Here is a 16,014-nt window from a genome sequence, read left to right on the forward strand (position 1 = left end):
AAAGGGCCAGCACAAGGCCTATTCAACACTTGAATCTCATGTAACCCTTCAAAATAAGGTGTAAATGGTGCTATCCATAGGTCCTTTTTAATTAACCCAAGGCTTTCCTTTTGGGGTTCTCCATCTCATTCACTGGATTCCAGTTCTCCTTCTGGCTATTAGAGGGATAGTGACACATAGTTGGATGTTTCCACATTTGGTTCTTCAATGATATGCAATAGATACCACTGCAAAGTGTTCTGCTGTGGTTTTTACCTTAATAATATCTAATAGATTGTACATTATCTCACACACAAATTTCTGTATGCAGGTGACATGTTTTATATGAGATGTTTAAAAGGTCCTTTTCCCATTGGCATCAAGTGCCATTTGGGTTTATTTTTATCTCGCTCATGTTGCTCCACAGCCAACATGCATGCTCTATTTATTAAACTACAGGCAGCATTAAAAAAATATAACTTTAGCTTGAGAAGAGATTTGCTCTCAGGTGACATCTTCCAATACAACTGATTATTTATGCATATATATTGTATGCATGCATGCATACATACACACATACACACTCTTTTCCCCATTGGTCTTTTGGGATAATTTACCATCTATATCTGACATAAGAACTGTATTATTCTGTATATGATAGAAAGTCAGTCAAAAATGTATTTGCTCCGCAAATTAAAGCATTGAGCATTTCAGTTTCCTGGTTTCTTTTTACCCATGTTTACATTTTTATATTATGCTGCAGATTTGTAGTGTACACTTTTGCTGTACTTGGTCAAACACTGTCACTTGTTCCCTTAAAATACACCTTTAATCTTGGCTATTCCTTCTGTACATCAGAGTGCAAAATTCCTGCCTAAAAGACACTGTGGCAATATAGAAATGTCACTATTGGGGAAATCCAATGTATCTACCTTAAAAAAAAATGTTATGTGGTTCAGAACGCGGCCATTGGGAGCTGCGGATAGCTGTGCCTGTGGATGGTCAATGTAAACAAACTGTCTTGCGGCCCACCAGCAGATTACCCTGATGGGCCACATGCAGCCTACAGAGTGCCCACCACGGCCTTATAATCACTTAAATCTATCTTTTGTAGTTAATACATTTGTTCTTGTATCAGAGGGGTAGCCGTGTCAGTCTGGATCTGTAAAAGCAGCAAAGAGTCCTGTGGCACCTTATAGACTAACAGAAGTTTTGGAGCATGAGCTTTCGTGGGTGAATACCCACTTTGTCGGATGCATTTGTTCTTGCTTCATCTAAAACCAATGTGTGGGAATCATAACTCAGGGGGAGAAAGCTGTTGCATGTTCCTCTCCACATTAAAGGAAGGGGCAAATTTTATGAGCTTGCGCTGTATAATTCCCTGTGCAGCCCAAGATGGTATAATTTTGGGTTTATACTCCAGAGGAGGTGTGTGCCTTAAGAACAGGGAGGTGCCCTAACTGAAGCCTTCCCATGCAGGGGATGCTTAAAGATCGTGCCTGCATGTAACTGCAGTTGGGTGTGTCCCTACCTGTATATATGCTGATGACAGTGCAGGCTAGAGAGGACTTTGCAGCATGTCACAACAGTACAGTGTAAAAGGGAGCCCAGGCTGGGTCACCAGGGCTCAGTGATACCCCAGTTCCAGGTGGCACTCAGGGTGGGAACCCATTGTAGCCTCTACTTTTAGGTACTCTGAGTATCTAACGTGAGACATCTTGGGCCTGAAACTCACAAATCTGAACACCCCAGACTCCAAATGAAGTCAACTAGAGCAGCTGGTGCCCAGAAGTTCTGAAAACCAGACTCAGGACTACATGCTCTCAAGGAGCTTGAAAGCTGTGATCCTTTGGAAGGAAAGTCAAGAAATCCGCAGCAGAAGGGAAGATGCACATACTCACACAACATATCAGGCACAGTGACCTTCACAACATGGCAATAACGTACGAAGTAAACAAAAATGAAGCCCATACAGTTGAATTGGAAAAGGGTAAACCAGTTGGACTAGACACAGCATAAGCTTCATCTCAGAAGAAAAACACCATCACTGAAAGATAGAAGGGAGGCTGGGTAATGAAACTTCATAATAGCTGCACATGGGAACTTCCTTCTCCGCACGTGTTTATGGGCTGTTCTAGCATTGAGCTAGTTCAGTGGTTTTCAACCTGTGGTACGTGGACTCCTAGGGATTCTCGGACTACGTCTAAGGGGTCTACAAAAAGTTGTCAGTACAGGGGTCCTGGAACCATTTTTATACTGGGGGTGTTGATGATGGAAACCATGTATTGGGCATTTGTCATTACTACTTCAAGCTAGAGAGTGTGGCAGCACTCTCAAAACCCCTAGTTCCAGCACCACTGTGGACCAACCAGTCTGTCGACCACCAGGGGTCCACAGATGACAGACTATATCTAAGATTTCCAAAGGGGTCCACCCCTCCATTCAAAATTTTTTAGGTGTCCACAAATGGAAAAAGGTTGAAAAACACTGAAGCTAGTTAATCCGGAAGTATAAGCAGATCTAACTTCAGTCAATGGTAGCACGCCATTCTAGAAAAGCATGTGCTTTTGGTGAGCACCACAAATGCATGTGAGAGCAAAGTTGCTCTCAAAACTCTCCCCAAAATGCCCTTGACTGGCTCGCTCACATAAAGGAAAAGAGCCTATTACTGCTAAAAACTAATAGAGTTTTTCCTTTAGCTAAAGCAAAAGAGGGCTTATGCTTTTTGTATTGAAGGTCACAGGTCCAATCCCTGCTGACAATCAGTAGTGGGAGAAATAAAAATAACAAACAAATAGTCAAAAAGCTATAAGAAAAGTGGCTACTGGCCACATTATGAGGATTAGAGATGGTAATAAAAAAAAAAAAGTCCATGAAAATATTTCGGTCAAAACTTCAAAAAATTTCAGCCAGCTTCATTGATAATACAATTTGTAATAACACTTCATTTATTTTTGTTCAGAGATTTAGACTATCCCCAATTTCCCTCAACCATGCTTTTATTATTAGTCTGCTTATCTTCCAGAAAGATCATCTAAACTACACTTCTATGTGGAATGCGATCCTTAGCAGTGTAGGGCTTTGCAATTATCCAGTTCTGAATGAACTTGTTGTTAAGACATTTTTTTAAGTCTAATGAAAACATTAGATCAATTCCTAGCAGCAATAGTTGTCATTAAATCAATAACCTGTGTAAGTCCATTATACTGATATTTGACACAAGCTGCTGAAGGTCTGCTAACAATGGAGCCATACTGAAGTATGCCCTCGACTAAGCATATTTCAGACAAGATAAAAATCTGTTAACTCTAAAATATCTAAAACTTACCAATAAAATAAGCAGCTCAGTGAAATGTTACTATATCTTCTACTAAGATCACCATCGTTGTATGGGGTTTGGAACCAGACCATTCCTTGGGGGTACAGTGGAATTCTCCTCTATCACAGCTATGTTGTAGCATCAGCTAGAAAAGCTTTCTGATTATTTAACCACCTGGCTCACAAAGCACATATAGCGATTTCATAACAAAAATGCAGCTAAGCTTGGAGGGCCTGCTCCTACTCCCATTTAAATCAATGGGAGTTTTGTCATTGATTTCAGTGGGAGCAAGATCTTTCCTTAAGTCCCTGGAAAAGGAAAGTTCTTACAAAAGAAAAAGAGAATCTGTGTGTGCAAGTGTAGTAGCTGTCAGGATCAAGAAACAAAACTAGACTGATTTCCTCATACAAAAGCAGACTTTATTTTGGTAGGTCCCTTGTAAATGCCATCACACTACAAATGTCAAAATTATTTAAAGACCTAGGGCTCTTATGCAATACACATTTTAATGTCTCACTTGTGGACTGTAAATATGGCTTCTATCCTCTTGTGGACTCCTATGGGATGGTTCAAAAAGGATCTCATTCTGTATTACTACAGAGTTTTGAGTCATTTCAATAGAATCCTACAGGTTTAATCACTGTTAAAAACTATGGAATTTTACAAGCTTGGTTCCACAAGGCTAGAATGAATGGCTAGTTAGAGGGAAAGGAGAGTGTAAGGGAACAATAACTCAATGTGGCACTTATCCTAATTTCCCAGGTCATTAATTCTGAGCAGTAACAATTTCCCCTCTGAGTGTTTTTGTTTTTTTAATGCAAGGTGAAAGTGGGGAGTGTGTATGCACAGCAGGTGAAAGGGAAGTGAAACTAATGGTAGGATACCAACTTTATCAGCCATGCTGCCAGAGCTGAAGAAGACAGTCCAGGGAGCCTGAAGGAGGGTGAATCTGGGTTCTATGTTGAGATCCAGCCATCTCTGGTGTCTCTGCTTTCCTCTTCTTTCTCAGACTGTGATCTCACTAAGACTGCACTGCCATAGGTCTCACCTCCCAGCAGGGATCAAGAGTCTGCCGAAGAGTTAGGCACATTCTGAGACAAGTCCTCCCTTTCCCACATACTAAATCAAAAGGTGTCTACATTAGGGTTTGTCTACACTAGGAATTTTTACCAAAATTTCCCACCAGCGGAAGCATTAGTGTAGATAAGGCTCCTGCAGTCAGCAGTGTATTTAATACCTTGTCCTTTAGATTTGCTCCAAGCAAGGTTTGACACCAGTGCTAAAAAGCCAAGTAGCCAGTCTATACTAGAGCTCCCTCTATTGTTACCATTAGTGGAACTACACTCGTGGTAGCAATGATGGGAACTTTTGCCAAAACCCTAGTGTAGACACAACCTCTGGGACAAAGGCCAATATCATTTACTGACTATGCAATTACCATAATGTCTAGCAAACAGGGTCACATGTGGCAAACTAACTCCTCTAGACATCAAACTTTAGACTTATTCTGGCTGAAGCATCTTAGATACTTTATTAATTATTCTTTAACAAATGGTGAGTTTAGGGGATTTTTATATCTGGAAGATTACCTACTAATACTCTCCTGAACAGGTTCTATAATGAGAACATACTGTAAGTCTTCAGCAGACAATATTCTTCGTTTCAGAATATGGTGGGACTGTTCCAATTTGACCGAACTGAAAAGCAGCTTAGAAAATAGAAACCACCTCAAATTCAGAAAGGAAGATGAAGGATGAAAAGAGGACAGTATGCAGTCTTCTGGGAATGAAAAACCAGAGAAGGGATGAGAGGGGAGTGAAGGGGGATGATCTTGTTTATTCTAAGGAAAATATGTTTTTTTTTCCCCCTCTATCATTTGGAATCTTTAAATCAAGACGGGATATCTTTCTAAAATATACATTCTAGTTCAATCACAAGTTATGTGGCCGGAAGTGTGGAAGTTCAGGAACTGAAGCTGAGAATTTGTAACAGTACAAATAATATAGTACAAGTAGCCATAAAAAGACATTTATTTTAAGCTTCAAATCTGATAACCATTTGTTTGATCCCAACAAATAAATAAATTTAATCAGCCACAGAGCAGAATATTGCAACACAATCAGACTACTTAGAGACCAGGTACAGGCTGTCCTCCGATCCCAGTTTAAAATCTCAAATACTTTTTTATAAGACCTCTGACTCAAGCAATAAGCATGAAAGGATTCCAGTTAATCAGATACGTATTTCCTTATTTAACTGTAACATCAGAAAGTAAGCTTGCAGTACGTTCTTAAGAGATAGAATCTTTATTTAATTACAAGTTTGTTTATTTGTTTGTTTCAGAAAGGCTATATCGTTGGTTAAGTAACTGTACTGAGTTTTTTGTATATGATTAAAGAGAGTGGTAAGATGTTCTCTCCTTCACTTTCTGTACTGGACAATTCTGCAGCATGCCAGTGTTTAAGAACTGCCGTATTCTACCTCAGAGGTGGCTGCACATCAGTCTTGTTTGAAGGTACACCTCTACCTCGATATAACATTGTCCTCGGGAACCAAAAAAATCTTACTGTGTTATAGGTGAAACCGCGTTATACTGAACTTGCTTTGATCCACTGGAGTGCGCAGCCCAGCCTCCCCAGAGCACTGTTTTACCCCGTTATATCCGAATTCGTGTTATATTGGGTCGCGTTATATCAAGGTGGAGGTGTATTTCTTTTAAATCTAGATTGGTTTCTAGGCCACTATTAGATGTTTTGAGAAGAAAATTACTACATAAACTTCTCAGGACGGGGTGCTGGAACAATCTGTATAGCGGGGGTGCTGAGAGCCATTGAACCAAACTGTAAACCCTGGATCTGATGGAAACCACTTCAAACCAGGGTGTGTGGCAGCACCCCTAGTTCCAGCATCTATGACTCAGGAATTATATATTTCATACTGGATGGCTGCTTGAGATGGGGATCACTCCTTTCTGTACTGGGCTGTAAAACACCCAGCACAGCTTTGTATGTCATAAAAAAGTAAATAAAAATAAAAGATATTTCCAATATTATCTATAAAAGAAATTACCTCACCTACCTTGCTCTCATAAATAAGTAATCAGTCAAACGACATTAAAAAAAAAAAACTTTGAGGTTGCAAAGTTTAACACTCAGAAGTTAGGAAATGCCAGAATGAAGAGACCCATGAAGGAGGCTGTTTTCTGTAGAACCCATAGCTCTTTGTTGCAGAAGTTGGAAGGTGTTGAGTGAATGAGGCAGGTGATTATAGGAAAAGGAAGAATGGTCTCATGGTTTAAGCAGCTGAATGCTGCCCTGAAGAACTGGATTCTATCCCTGCTTCTGCCAGAGTGTTCTTGTGTGATGCTGGGCAAGTCACTTAAACCTATCTGTTCATGGGTGGCCACTGTGTGCTCCTCATTTTCTGCATGTTCAACATGAGACCCTGGGGTTTGATTTGCAGAAGTACTGATCTCTCCAAACTGCAAATGAGGTCAATGGGAGCTGTGCTTGGAACACATAAAGAGCTATATAATGCTAAGTACTCTGAAAAATGAGCTCCTAGACACCTGCATTGGCCACTCAAAATTAGTGGATACTTCTGACCTTAATCTTTCCATGCATCAGTTCCCCATGTGTAAAATGGGGATAATACCAACCCCTCACCTCACTTCCACTCAAGGGTGTTTGAAACTTCCCGAAAGTGATCTGAAAGCAGCCTCCTGCCTATGTCCCCACTGCCTGGACTCCCTGCCCAGGGCAGGTGGAGGGCCCTGCTCCCCACAGCTGTCCGCATGGCTCTGTCCCCAACCTGGCTCTGGCCAGTGGGTGGGGCCTTGGAGATACAGTCCGGCCATAAGACAAGACTCACACAGGGCCAGGCTGTTGTGGGGAGCTGCAGTGGACCTTCCATTGCCCGTGGTGGGGAGGGGTAGCCTGAGAAGATCAGCCCCTGGTCCATGTACCCGCCTTCCAAGCCCTTCACCCAGGGCAGTTGGAGGGTGCCCAGCTCCTCACAGCTGCCTGAGCAGCTCTTACCACGGCTGGGCTGTGGCTCCAAACCCCCACCTCCTGCCCTGAGCCAAGTCAGGGACAAAGCCACACGGGCAGCTGTGGGGAGCTGGCACGGAGTCACTGACCCACCACTTCCACCTACCCTGGGCTGGGCAGGGAGTCTGGGGAGTGGGGACATGGGCAGAGGACTGCTTTTGGGGTCCATGCAGCTCCCACAACTGCCTGGGCTCCCTGGTTGGGCTCCACCAGCCGCTGGCCAGGCTGGGCGGTGAGGCCTCAGTGGGGAAGAGGAAGGGAAGGAGGTGGGGTCTGCCCTGGCAAAAAAGTAAGGGCTTTGGCCCATGGGATCCCCTTGTTCAAGCACCACTGCTTCCATTCCTGGTCTGTCTCTTATCCCAGCTGCATTTCAGACAGCTTCCTCTGCCTCAATATCAGTGCCAGCGAAGGGATCACTGAGAGCATAGCTGAGAGTCTCCCTGCTCTCGTTCCAGTGCCCAGCATTACAGTGATTCATAGCAGTCAGGTCAGCAAGTGTAGGGAAAGTCCTGCTCAGCCCCTGCAGCCCTCAGTTGGAGCATGCTCAGTGCAATTGCTGGAGAATTTAGTTGCCAAACTAACAAGTCTTAACTGAGAGCATGTGAACAGCAGTTTTTCAAAGATGTACAATTTGACCTTTTTAAAAAAACAACAAAACAGGAGCAGCAAAAGGCATATTCCTGAAACCAGGGTAAACCTCAGAGGCTCAGAGCTAAGTGTCAAATTCCCACTGTAAAGCATGGGGGCATTAAATCTCAATGAAAAGGCTGTAAAAAAATTTAACATAGGTAAAACCCTTTTTTCCCCCCAATCTCATTCCTAGAAACAATGGAACCATTTTTGCTGAAATTTTCCCCAAACTTTCAGCCTGAGGCAGGCATCTGACATGGAAAATTTCAGCCCAAACAGTGAAAGTTTGGCAAAGTTATAAGGAACTGAAAAACAGGATTAGTGGAAGGGTTGAGAAACATTAATTATAGGTGACAGTGACAGTTCTGCCTGTAATAGGCAGCCCAAATATATTCCCATCCAGTTAAAATGATACAACTATCAAGAAGTTAAAAACAAACAGTTCTTGGAACAAAGAGGTTATTGGGCTTAACTAGATCTAATATTGGCTGACAGGTACTAATGCCTCAGCTCCCAATTTCTTGAATCACTGTTCATCTGTAGGCCATTTCAGTCACCGCTCAGCCTGGCACCCTGGTTCTTTCTGCTGCTTGCAGAGAATGCAGGGTGGTATCTCTCAAAACTGTTGTGCTTGCATCACCCAAGGCTTTGTCAAGGGATCCTGGGACTGAGATACGGCTGCATCTGAAGCCCCAGCATTCATGAGGGAGGATTTATTTCAATATGTTGTTGAAACGATCTGATGTCAGGTTATTTGTCTCAGGGGGACACATGTTTCTTGTAGTTTGTTAAGCCATCTGTTAAGAAATTCAGCCACTTGTCTCTCTGCTATGAGACCACAGATGGAGAGTTTTTCCCCTTGTGTGCACTACTGTCAATATATGCCAAAGCCTTGTTATTTGGAGCCAGGTGGAATCACCAACGAGACGAGAGATCTTTGGATGAAAGGTGCGCTATGAGTAGCCCTGTATACAGGCAATACTCATGAACAAAGCCAGGCTCTCTCTGCCTAGTGAAGTGGCTTTTTAAATGCCTCCATGCTACATCTCAAGCATGCCAGATCTCTCTTCCTGCACAGCTCCAAACTGCAATTTCAGGAGGAGCTGCTCCTGAGACATTGTTTTCAGAAGCGCCAATTTAGAGCTGTAATAGACAGGTAGAGCTGCTGCAGGAAGCAGGGACATCGGCATGTTTGCAAGGAAAGGTTGTATGATTTAAAGGGCTAGGGAGGGGATCGGATGGCTGAAGGAAGTGACAAGAGGCTGTGGAGCCTCTCTTATCTAGGCTACTGGTTTGAATCTCTTCTAGGCTGGCAGTTACTGAGGCATTGCTGCCAGATGATAGCTGTTTGGTGACTTATGTGCCAGGACCAGGGGCCTATACAGGTACAGAAAAATATGAAATTCTAACAATTCAAAGTCTCCCTGTGGAGATTCTGCTGCCTTCAACAGGATCTAACAGGGCCGGTGTAACCATTTAGGTAAACTAGGCGGCCGCCTAGGACACCTAGTGGTTGGGGGCCCCTAAAAGCCTCCTCAGGCGAGGAGATGGAGGTGAGCTGGGTGGGGGGGCACGCGGAGAGGGTTGCCTGCAATAACGAGGGGGGGGTGCACAGGGGAACCGCTCCCTGCCCCAGCTCACCTCCACTCTGCCTCCTCCGCTGAGCACACAGCCCAGCTCTAAGTCTCCTCCAATCAGCGACGCAAGCCTGGGTGGGGAGGAGAATTAGAGCAGCGCCGGCGTGCTCAGTGGAGGAGGCGGAGCCGAGGTGAGCTGGGGTGGGCTACCCAGGCAGGGTTAGTTGCCGTGGTGGAGGGAAGGAAGGGGGAAGTCTCCCCAGGGAGGGTTAGCTGCTGGGGGAGGTGGGGGGGAAGGAGGGAAGTCTCCCCAGGCAGGGTTAGTTGCCATGGGGGGACAGGGGGAGAGGGGTTAGCTGTCGCGGTGGGGGGGGTAGCTGCTGTGGGGGGGCTCCCCGGGTGGGGGGCTGAGTTAGCTGCCGTGGGGGGGCAGGGTTAGCTGGGGGGGGGTGCAAGGTGGAAGTTTCACCTACGGTGCGAAACTTCCTTGCACCGGCCCTGGGATCTAAGCTAGCACTTTGTTAAAAATTAAGATTCTAATCCTGACTGCAAAAAAAACGGAGTCTGCAGAGAGATAAATACAGCACAAAGAGAGGTACTAAAATCCCCCAGTCACTTTAAAGGGTTATTAGCTCTAAGTGTCAATAATATTACCTTTACATGGCTGATTCTCACACCATAAACACCCAGCTAACATCTCCCCAGTGCAGCTGGGTGCATCCACCACATCCCGGTGTGGGGTTCCTTAGTAAGGATGTTGTATAGAAAAGTGCAGTTTGGTCTGAATGGTCTCCCTTCCTTTCACCATATCTTAGACAGGGAGGTTTAGCCACCATAGAACATTTTTTAATGTACAAGAAAATGGCCATCCTCTTCCTGCCCTGGAGCACCATGGGGACTGTAGCTCTTCATGAAATTTCCCAGGTAGACTGGCCCTTTAAAAGGGTCTTGGTATCCTCCTGGAAGAAGAGACTCAGCATCTACCAGCAGGAGGCAGCAAAGTTGCTGGACCTCCCTCCGTATTGCAGAGACAAGATTTTGAGAGTGATGAGTGCTCAGGAAAGTTGGTCAGAAAATGCACAAAAACCAGAAACAAACATTTCTAAGAAAAAAGAATGTTAGCAAAATTCCCCCCATGCTGGCTCCATTTCCTGACCATCTCTAGAACTCAGCACCTCTGGAAATCAGGCTGCTTTTATAGTGGTCCTGTGTTTAAAGGGCCTACATATGGCACCTATGTTTGAAAACTTTGGCAGAGTTTTTGTCTGTGAAATGTCAAAGTACAAGAATGCAAAAAATCCCAACCCAAACCAACCAACCACTAATCTCCACAAAACACCTCTTGATCTCGCTCTCCCTCCACATTGTTACTGGATAAGGTTAGTAGCAGCAGCAACGCCAAATGAAGCAGAACCATTCCCATATTCTCTACCTAAGGAAACAAGCAATAATCATCCTCAGCACTTCTATAGGCAGCTTTTTATTAGGCCCAATTCTGAAGGTGATCAGCCCCTCACAAAATCAGATCCCTATATCTTTAAACATGGTACAAATATTGAGCAAGGTCCCAGGCATGCAATGAGATGCCTGCAAACTGACACTTCAGTAGGATAGTGGGGGTGGGTAGGAGTGCAGGGGTCCTTCCACGTTGCTGGATTGGAGCCTAACTGACCAAGTGAAAAGAAAAAAAAAAAAAAGTCCCACACTTTTCAGTATAACATTACAGTTTATAAAAAGAAGTCCCAAGTTACAGAAATCATCGCTATTTCTGCCAAAATTTAAATATACAGAGGTATGTAAACAGAAGTAACATTTTAAAATACAGATATTTAATTATATTTGTACATTGTTATGTCTCTAAAACATATAAAACTCTATAGCTAAAGCAGCTTAGGGCATACTAGGGGACACAGGAGTGGGAGGCCTTACATAGGGCAATGCTTCAATTTTAGTTTTAAATAAGTGACGGAAGCATGGGCAGCGGATATAATGGGCCTTTGCCTTCCCTGGCAGCCACCCCCGAGGGACACCTGGACTACGGTGGCCATGCCCCTTCCCTGAGGCCTCCCCACCCACTACCTACTGCTACTGCTGCCTGCCTACCCGCACTCCACCTCCCCCTCCCCCAGGTCCCCGCTGCTTGCCACGTCGCTTCTCCTTGGGGATGGGGGAGTGAGGACAGATGCTGCTAGCAAGCAGCAGGTGGGGGCATCTGATGGGGAAGTGAGGTGGCTCACCTGGGCACTAGGGCCACTGCTCAGCACTCGAGCAGGAGGGAGAAGCTCGGCTCATCCCAACACTCTGGCAGGGTGGAGAGGGTAACTCGACTCAGCCCAGTGCTGAGCGAGGGCAGCTCAGCCTGGTGCTTGGGCAAGAACAGCGCAGTGCTCTGGGGGGTGAGGACACAACTTGACTCAGCCCGGTGGCTCAGCCCAGCTCTGAGAGTGGCCTAGTGTGTTGCTTGGCTTAGTGCTGGGGTTGGGGGGACTGTCCCAGGGTGGTGGCTGTCCCACTTGTGGGGACACCATTGACAACTTCGGCATCCAGACAGTTGTCAAAGCAGTGCCAACGGGATTTTAATCTGCCAAATGCACATCCCACCACCACCCTACAGCTACTGAGCTTGTAGTTGAACCTTCTTTTGCCAAGCCCTCTGAAATCAGGGCATGGTTTCATAGGCTATGCCGAAAAGGGGGTATGTGGGGCCCCCTAAAATAACAGTGGGGACAGTGATTTCATTCATAACAATGCCAGTTGGTGGGAATAATATCCCAGCTAGACCATGAAGGTAGAGGACTGATCTCAGGAAAACTCTGGCATCATGCACCTGGCCAGTAGATCCCATGTTTGTGTCCATGAACCTGCCTCTGTGGTGAACTAGGGCTTGCATAATGATGGAGTAGGACCCTTTTCAGTTTATGTACTCGTGCTCCTTGTGGAGGACAACCTATAGGCACATAAGCGCTAGCTGCAGCGCAGGTGGGAAAGCCTAATCTCTCAAATCTGGCAGTTAAATCAGGAACGTTGTTTTTTCCTGCCACCTTTGGGTAAATCATAGTCCTCATTGCCGCACAAAGTCCACTACCAGAACCCCTGCAGTTGACTTGCCAGCACCAAACTGGTTGCCCAAGGACCTGTAGCAGTCTGGGGTTGCCAGCTTCCAGAAGGCCATAGTAATTTGTATCTGGACCAGCATGGCCTCTCTTGTGCATGTGCCCTGATGTTGGAGGGTTGGAGAAATTCCTGGAACTGTGTGATCAACTCTGTGCTTCTTCGTGCAGAAGTTTTGGACCCACGGTTGGTCATCCTAGGTCCATATGATGATGTGATCCCACCAGTCTGTGCTCGCAGCCCTGCTCCAGAAGCAGCCATCTACACAACGGGGAATCTGTAGTTATGGAAACAGGCATGAGCGGCATCAGCTGGGTCACGGCTGCCGTGTCTGTATCCCATCCAAGAGGTATCTTCAATAGGACAAAAACTGCCACCACAACATGCATCTCACAGAGGCATTGCCTGATTCCTAAAACAGGAGGGAAAGCATGAGCGGGAGTTTTTCCACTGGTGCTGAATCCATGTCACTGACTCTAGTTGCAGGGAGCATGCAAACCCCAAAATGGTTTGGCCAGATGTATTGGTGGGCTAAGAGCACTTCCAGTCAAGTGCTGTGGGCTGGACAGACAAGTGCTCCCACAATACACCGTGAACCAAGACCTAAAGTAGCTACAGTTAGCAAGTGTGCTAAGAGCCCTGGGATGTGCCCCCAGAACCAGCCAACTCAGACTCACATCTGTGTAGTGCATTGTGGATGGATTGGCATGGGTATGAAGCTCGCATAGCAATGTGGTGTGGATGCTCAAGCGTAAGCTTGGAAAGAACAGGTTCGCAGGGGCGAGTCCCCTAAACCCGGGTTTATGATGCACTGGAGATATACCCACTAGCTATACCCAGCCTCTAAGGTCTACAGACCCTTAGTACAGGGGTCTACAGATAACCACATTATTGTAATGCCTTTGGACTGTCCTCTGGCCAGCAAACCTCAGACCTATATTCTTCTGCTTCAACTACTGCTGGCCCCCGGCCAGCACAGGATGTTTCTCTGTCCACCATCCCCAGCCTGCTGTCTTCAGCTGGTGGCTCCTGCACTAAACCACTAATGCAGTCTCTGGGTATCTCTAGAGCCTAATCATCTCTGACTTCATGTACTACCCTTTCCTGTACCCTGAAGGTCAGAGTTCTCTGCTGGCTGGATGATGAGCTGGGGCTAACAGTGCCCAGTAATAAGCCCACAGGTTTGTTACAGATGGTTTGATTGAGCACACCTGCTAGGCAGCCTACAGCAAGGCTACCTGGCTTGATTTTAAGGCTGCCTCGCCTTAACAGAATCCCTGGGAGAGAGAGGCAGCTATATTTTTGCTTGACCTTTTCTAGGCTGAATTCTCCCTTTGTCACAGCTGCTTTTATGGGCACAGTAGATGTGCCATTTGTAGCCACTGCTGAGAATCTAGCCCACTGTACAGATAAAAGCTTACATGTGTTAGATGCAGCGCTGTCGTAGCTGTGTCATCCCTAGGATATTAGAGAAAGAAGGTGGGTGAGGTAATCTCTTTTAGTGAGCCAACTTCTGTTGATGAAAGACAAGCTTTTGAGCTTACACAGAGCTCTTCTTCAGGTCATGTGTGTAACCAGAGAATCAAAGCTGGTGAGGGCCAAATGTTGAAAGCGGCAGAAGGTGATGCCTGCTGGCTCTCAAAGCCAGAGAAATGAAGTCAAAGGGCAAGAAAGGGCTGAAAGCTGGAAAAATGGGACATGGTGAGAGATACCAGGGTCCTCTCGACTGTTGGGGCTATGGTTGTATAACCCACACATCTCCTGGGTGTGGTGTCTTGTCCCCTCTAGTGGCATCGAGGCCACTTAGAGATTAATGAGTTTGCCACAGCCTTAGTTAAGGCACATGTGGCTTTTAGCTCATGCAGTAGATGGTCATGCATTTAGTTCCAGAAGTCCCAGGTTTGATCCCATCTGCCTATGATGGGGGTCTGTTGGCATTACAGTTACAGGACTTGACATTTGGACTTGCTCTCTTACAGTTTATGTGCATGGGAGTGTTGTAGTAAATTAACCCCGCCAAGGACCATAGTACTCAGAAAGACTGAACTATTTCTAGGAACTCTGAAGGAGGTAAACTGAGGCAGGTCCACTTGCGATGCGGCCTGCCACAGAAGGCAGCTCCGGTCAGGGCCTCCCTTTGACACTAACCCCCCCCCTTTTCCATTTCCCTCACTTTCTTGCCTTTCCCCTTATTTTTCCATTTTGAAAAAGGAGGCAGGGGAGGGAGAAGAAGAGGAGGGGCAAGTAATGACTGAAAACAAAAACAAAAAAACCACACATACAACCTTTTCCTTACTTGGATTGAAAATAAGGAAAGTTTGGAAAAAAATACATTTCTCACACACATTTGGATTAACAAAAACAAAATTTTTCTTCAAGGGAGAACAAAGATTTGGCTGTAAATTTGCAGCCTGCTCTTTTTTTAACCAGGCTAACGAGCAGCAATAAGGTGACTTCTGTACAGCAGCCCTCAGGAAGCAGCATCTTCCTTGAATTCACCACAGGACAGTGGGTGTGAATCAGACCACATGCAGAGGCTCTTCCACAGTTAAACACTGCTGCTAACGAATGTCTTACCCTCCTTACAGTGTATGACTAAGGTTTAGAAAGCATCGCATGCAACCAAAGCCGTAAGCTGGATACTATCATGAAAATGTATAATAGAGATACAAAGCTATGAGGCCTCTTGATCACTAAGGCCCTAATCCTGCAAACAACTCAGTGGAGTTGCTCATATGCATAAGTATTTGTAGCATCAGTGGTTTTTGTTCCACGCTAAAGTCAAAAAGGCTTGATTAAAATTGCATGAAGATACTAGGATCATCAGTTCTTACTTTATCCGAATGAGTTTATCCATCCCCAGTATATAGTACGGAATAACATGCCTAGCATGGTCAGTGATGCATAAACTTGATGGGGGGGGGCGGAGGGGCGAGATTCCCTTTGCATTCTATTCACAGCCAAGTTTCAAAACAACTTAGGCTGCTGCCTCGGAAACCAAACAGGCAATTTTCCAGACCTAAAAGTCAGCAACAAACCACAGTGTAAACGGAGATTTAAAAAACAAACAAACAAGCTACCTATGGCATGAACACTTCTTAGACTCCAAAAGTACAGATCTTTCCCTGACATTTCCTTGACCTGAAAAATAAAATGTGTGATATTGAATTTACAACTGACCAGTGCAGAAATAAGACGAAAAACCTCATGACAATCCCAGGGTGTAATTGGCACAGCACTCACCACTGTGGTATCTCCTGCTGGTTGCTCTGGGAATTAGCTCAGACCAGCTCCAGAGCACCCTCTGCAGGTGGTGTCTTGCCCATTGTGTGCTCTACTCCACTGTTTC

At 45.4% G+C, this 16,014-nt stretch overlaps 1 protein-coding gene across 1 annotated transcript in view; it reads right to left on the bottom strand.

The window, feature by feature from the left end:
• The window catches only part of CNPY1 (canopy FGF signaling regulator 1), a 69,468-nt gene extending 58,491 nt beyond the window's left edge, over nt 1–10,977 (bottom strand). The window contains 1 exon segment of the mRNA XM_050940445.1: nt 10,866–10,977. Coding sequence (XP_050796402.1) covers nt 10,866–10,977 — 112 coding nt within the window.
• Between the last annotated feature and the right edge of the window lie 5,037 nt (nt 10,978–16,014).

This window comes from Gopherus flavomarginatus, chromosome 2 (assembly GCF_025201925.1).
Source record: "Gopherus flavomarginatus isolate rGopFla2 chromosome 2, rGopFla2.mat.asm, whole genome shotgun sequence".
Taxonomy (NCBI): domain Eukaryota; kingdom Metazoa; phylum Chordata; order Testudines; family Testudinidae; genus Gopherus; species Gopherus flavomarginatus.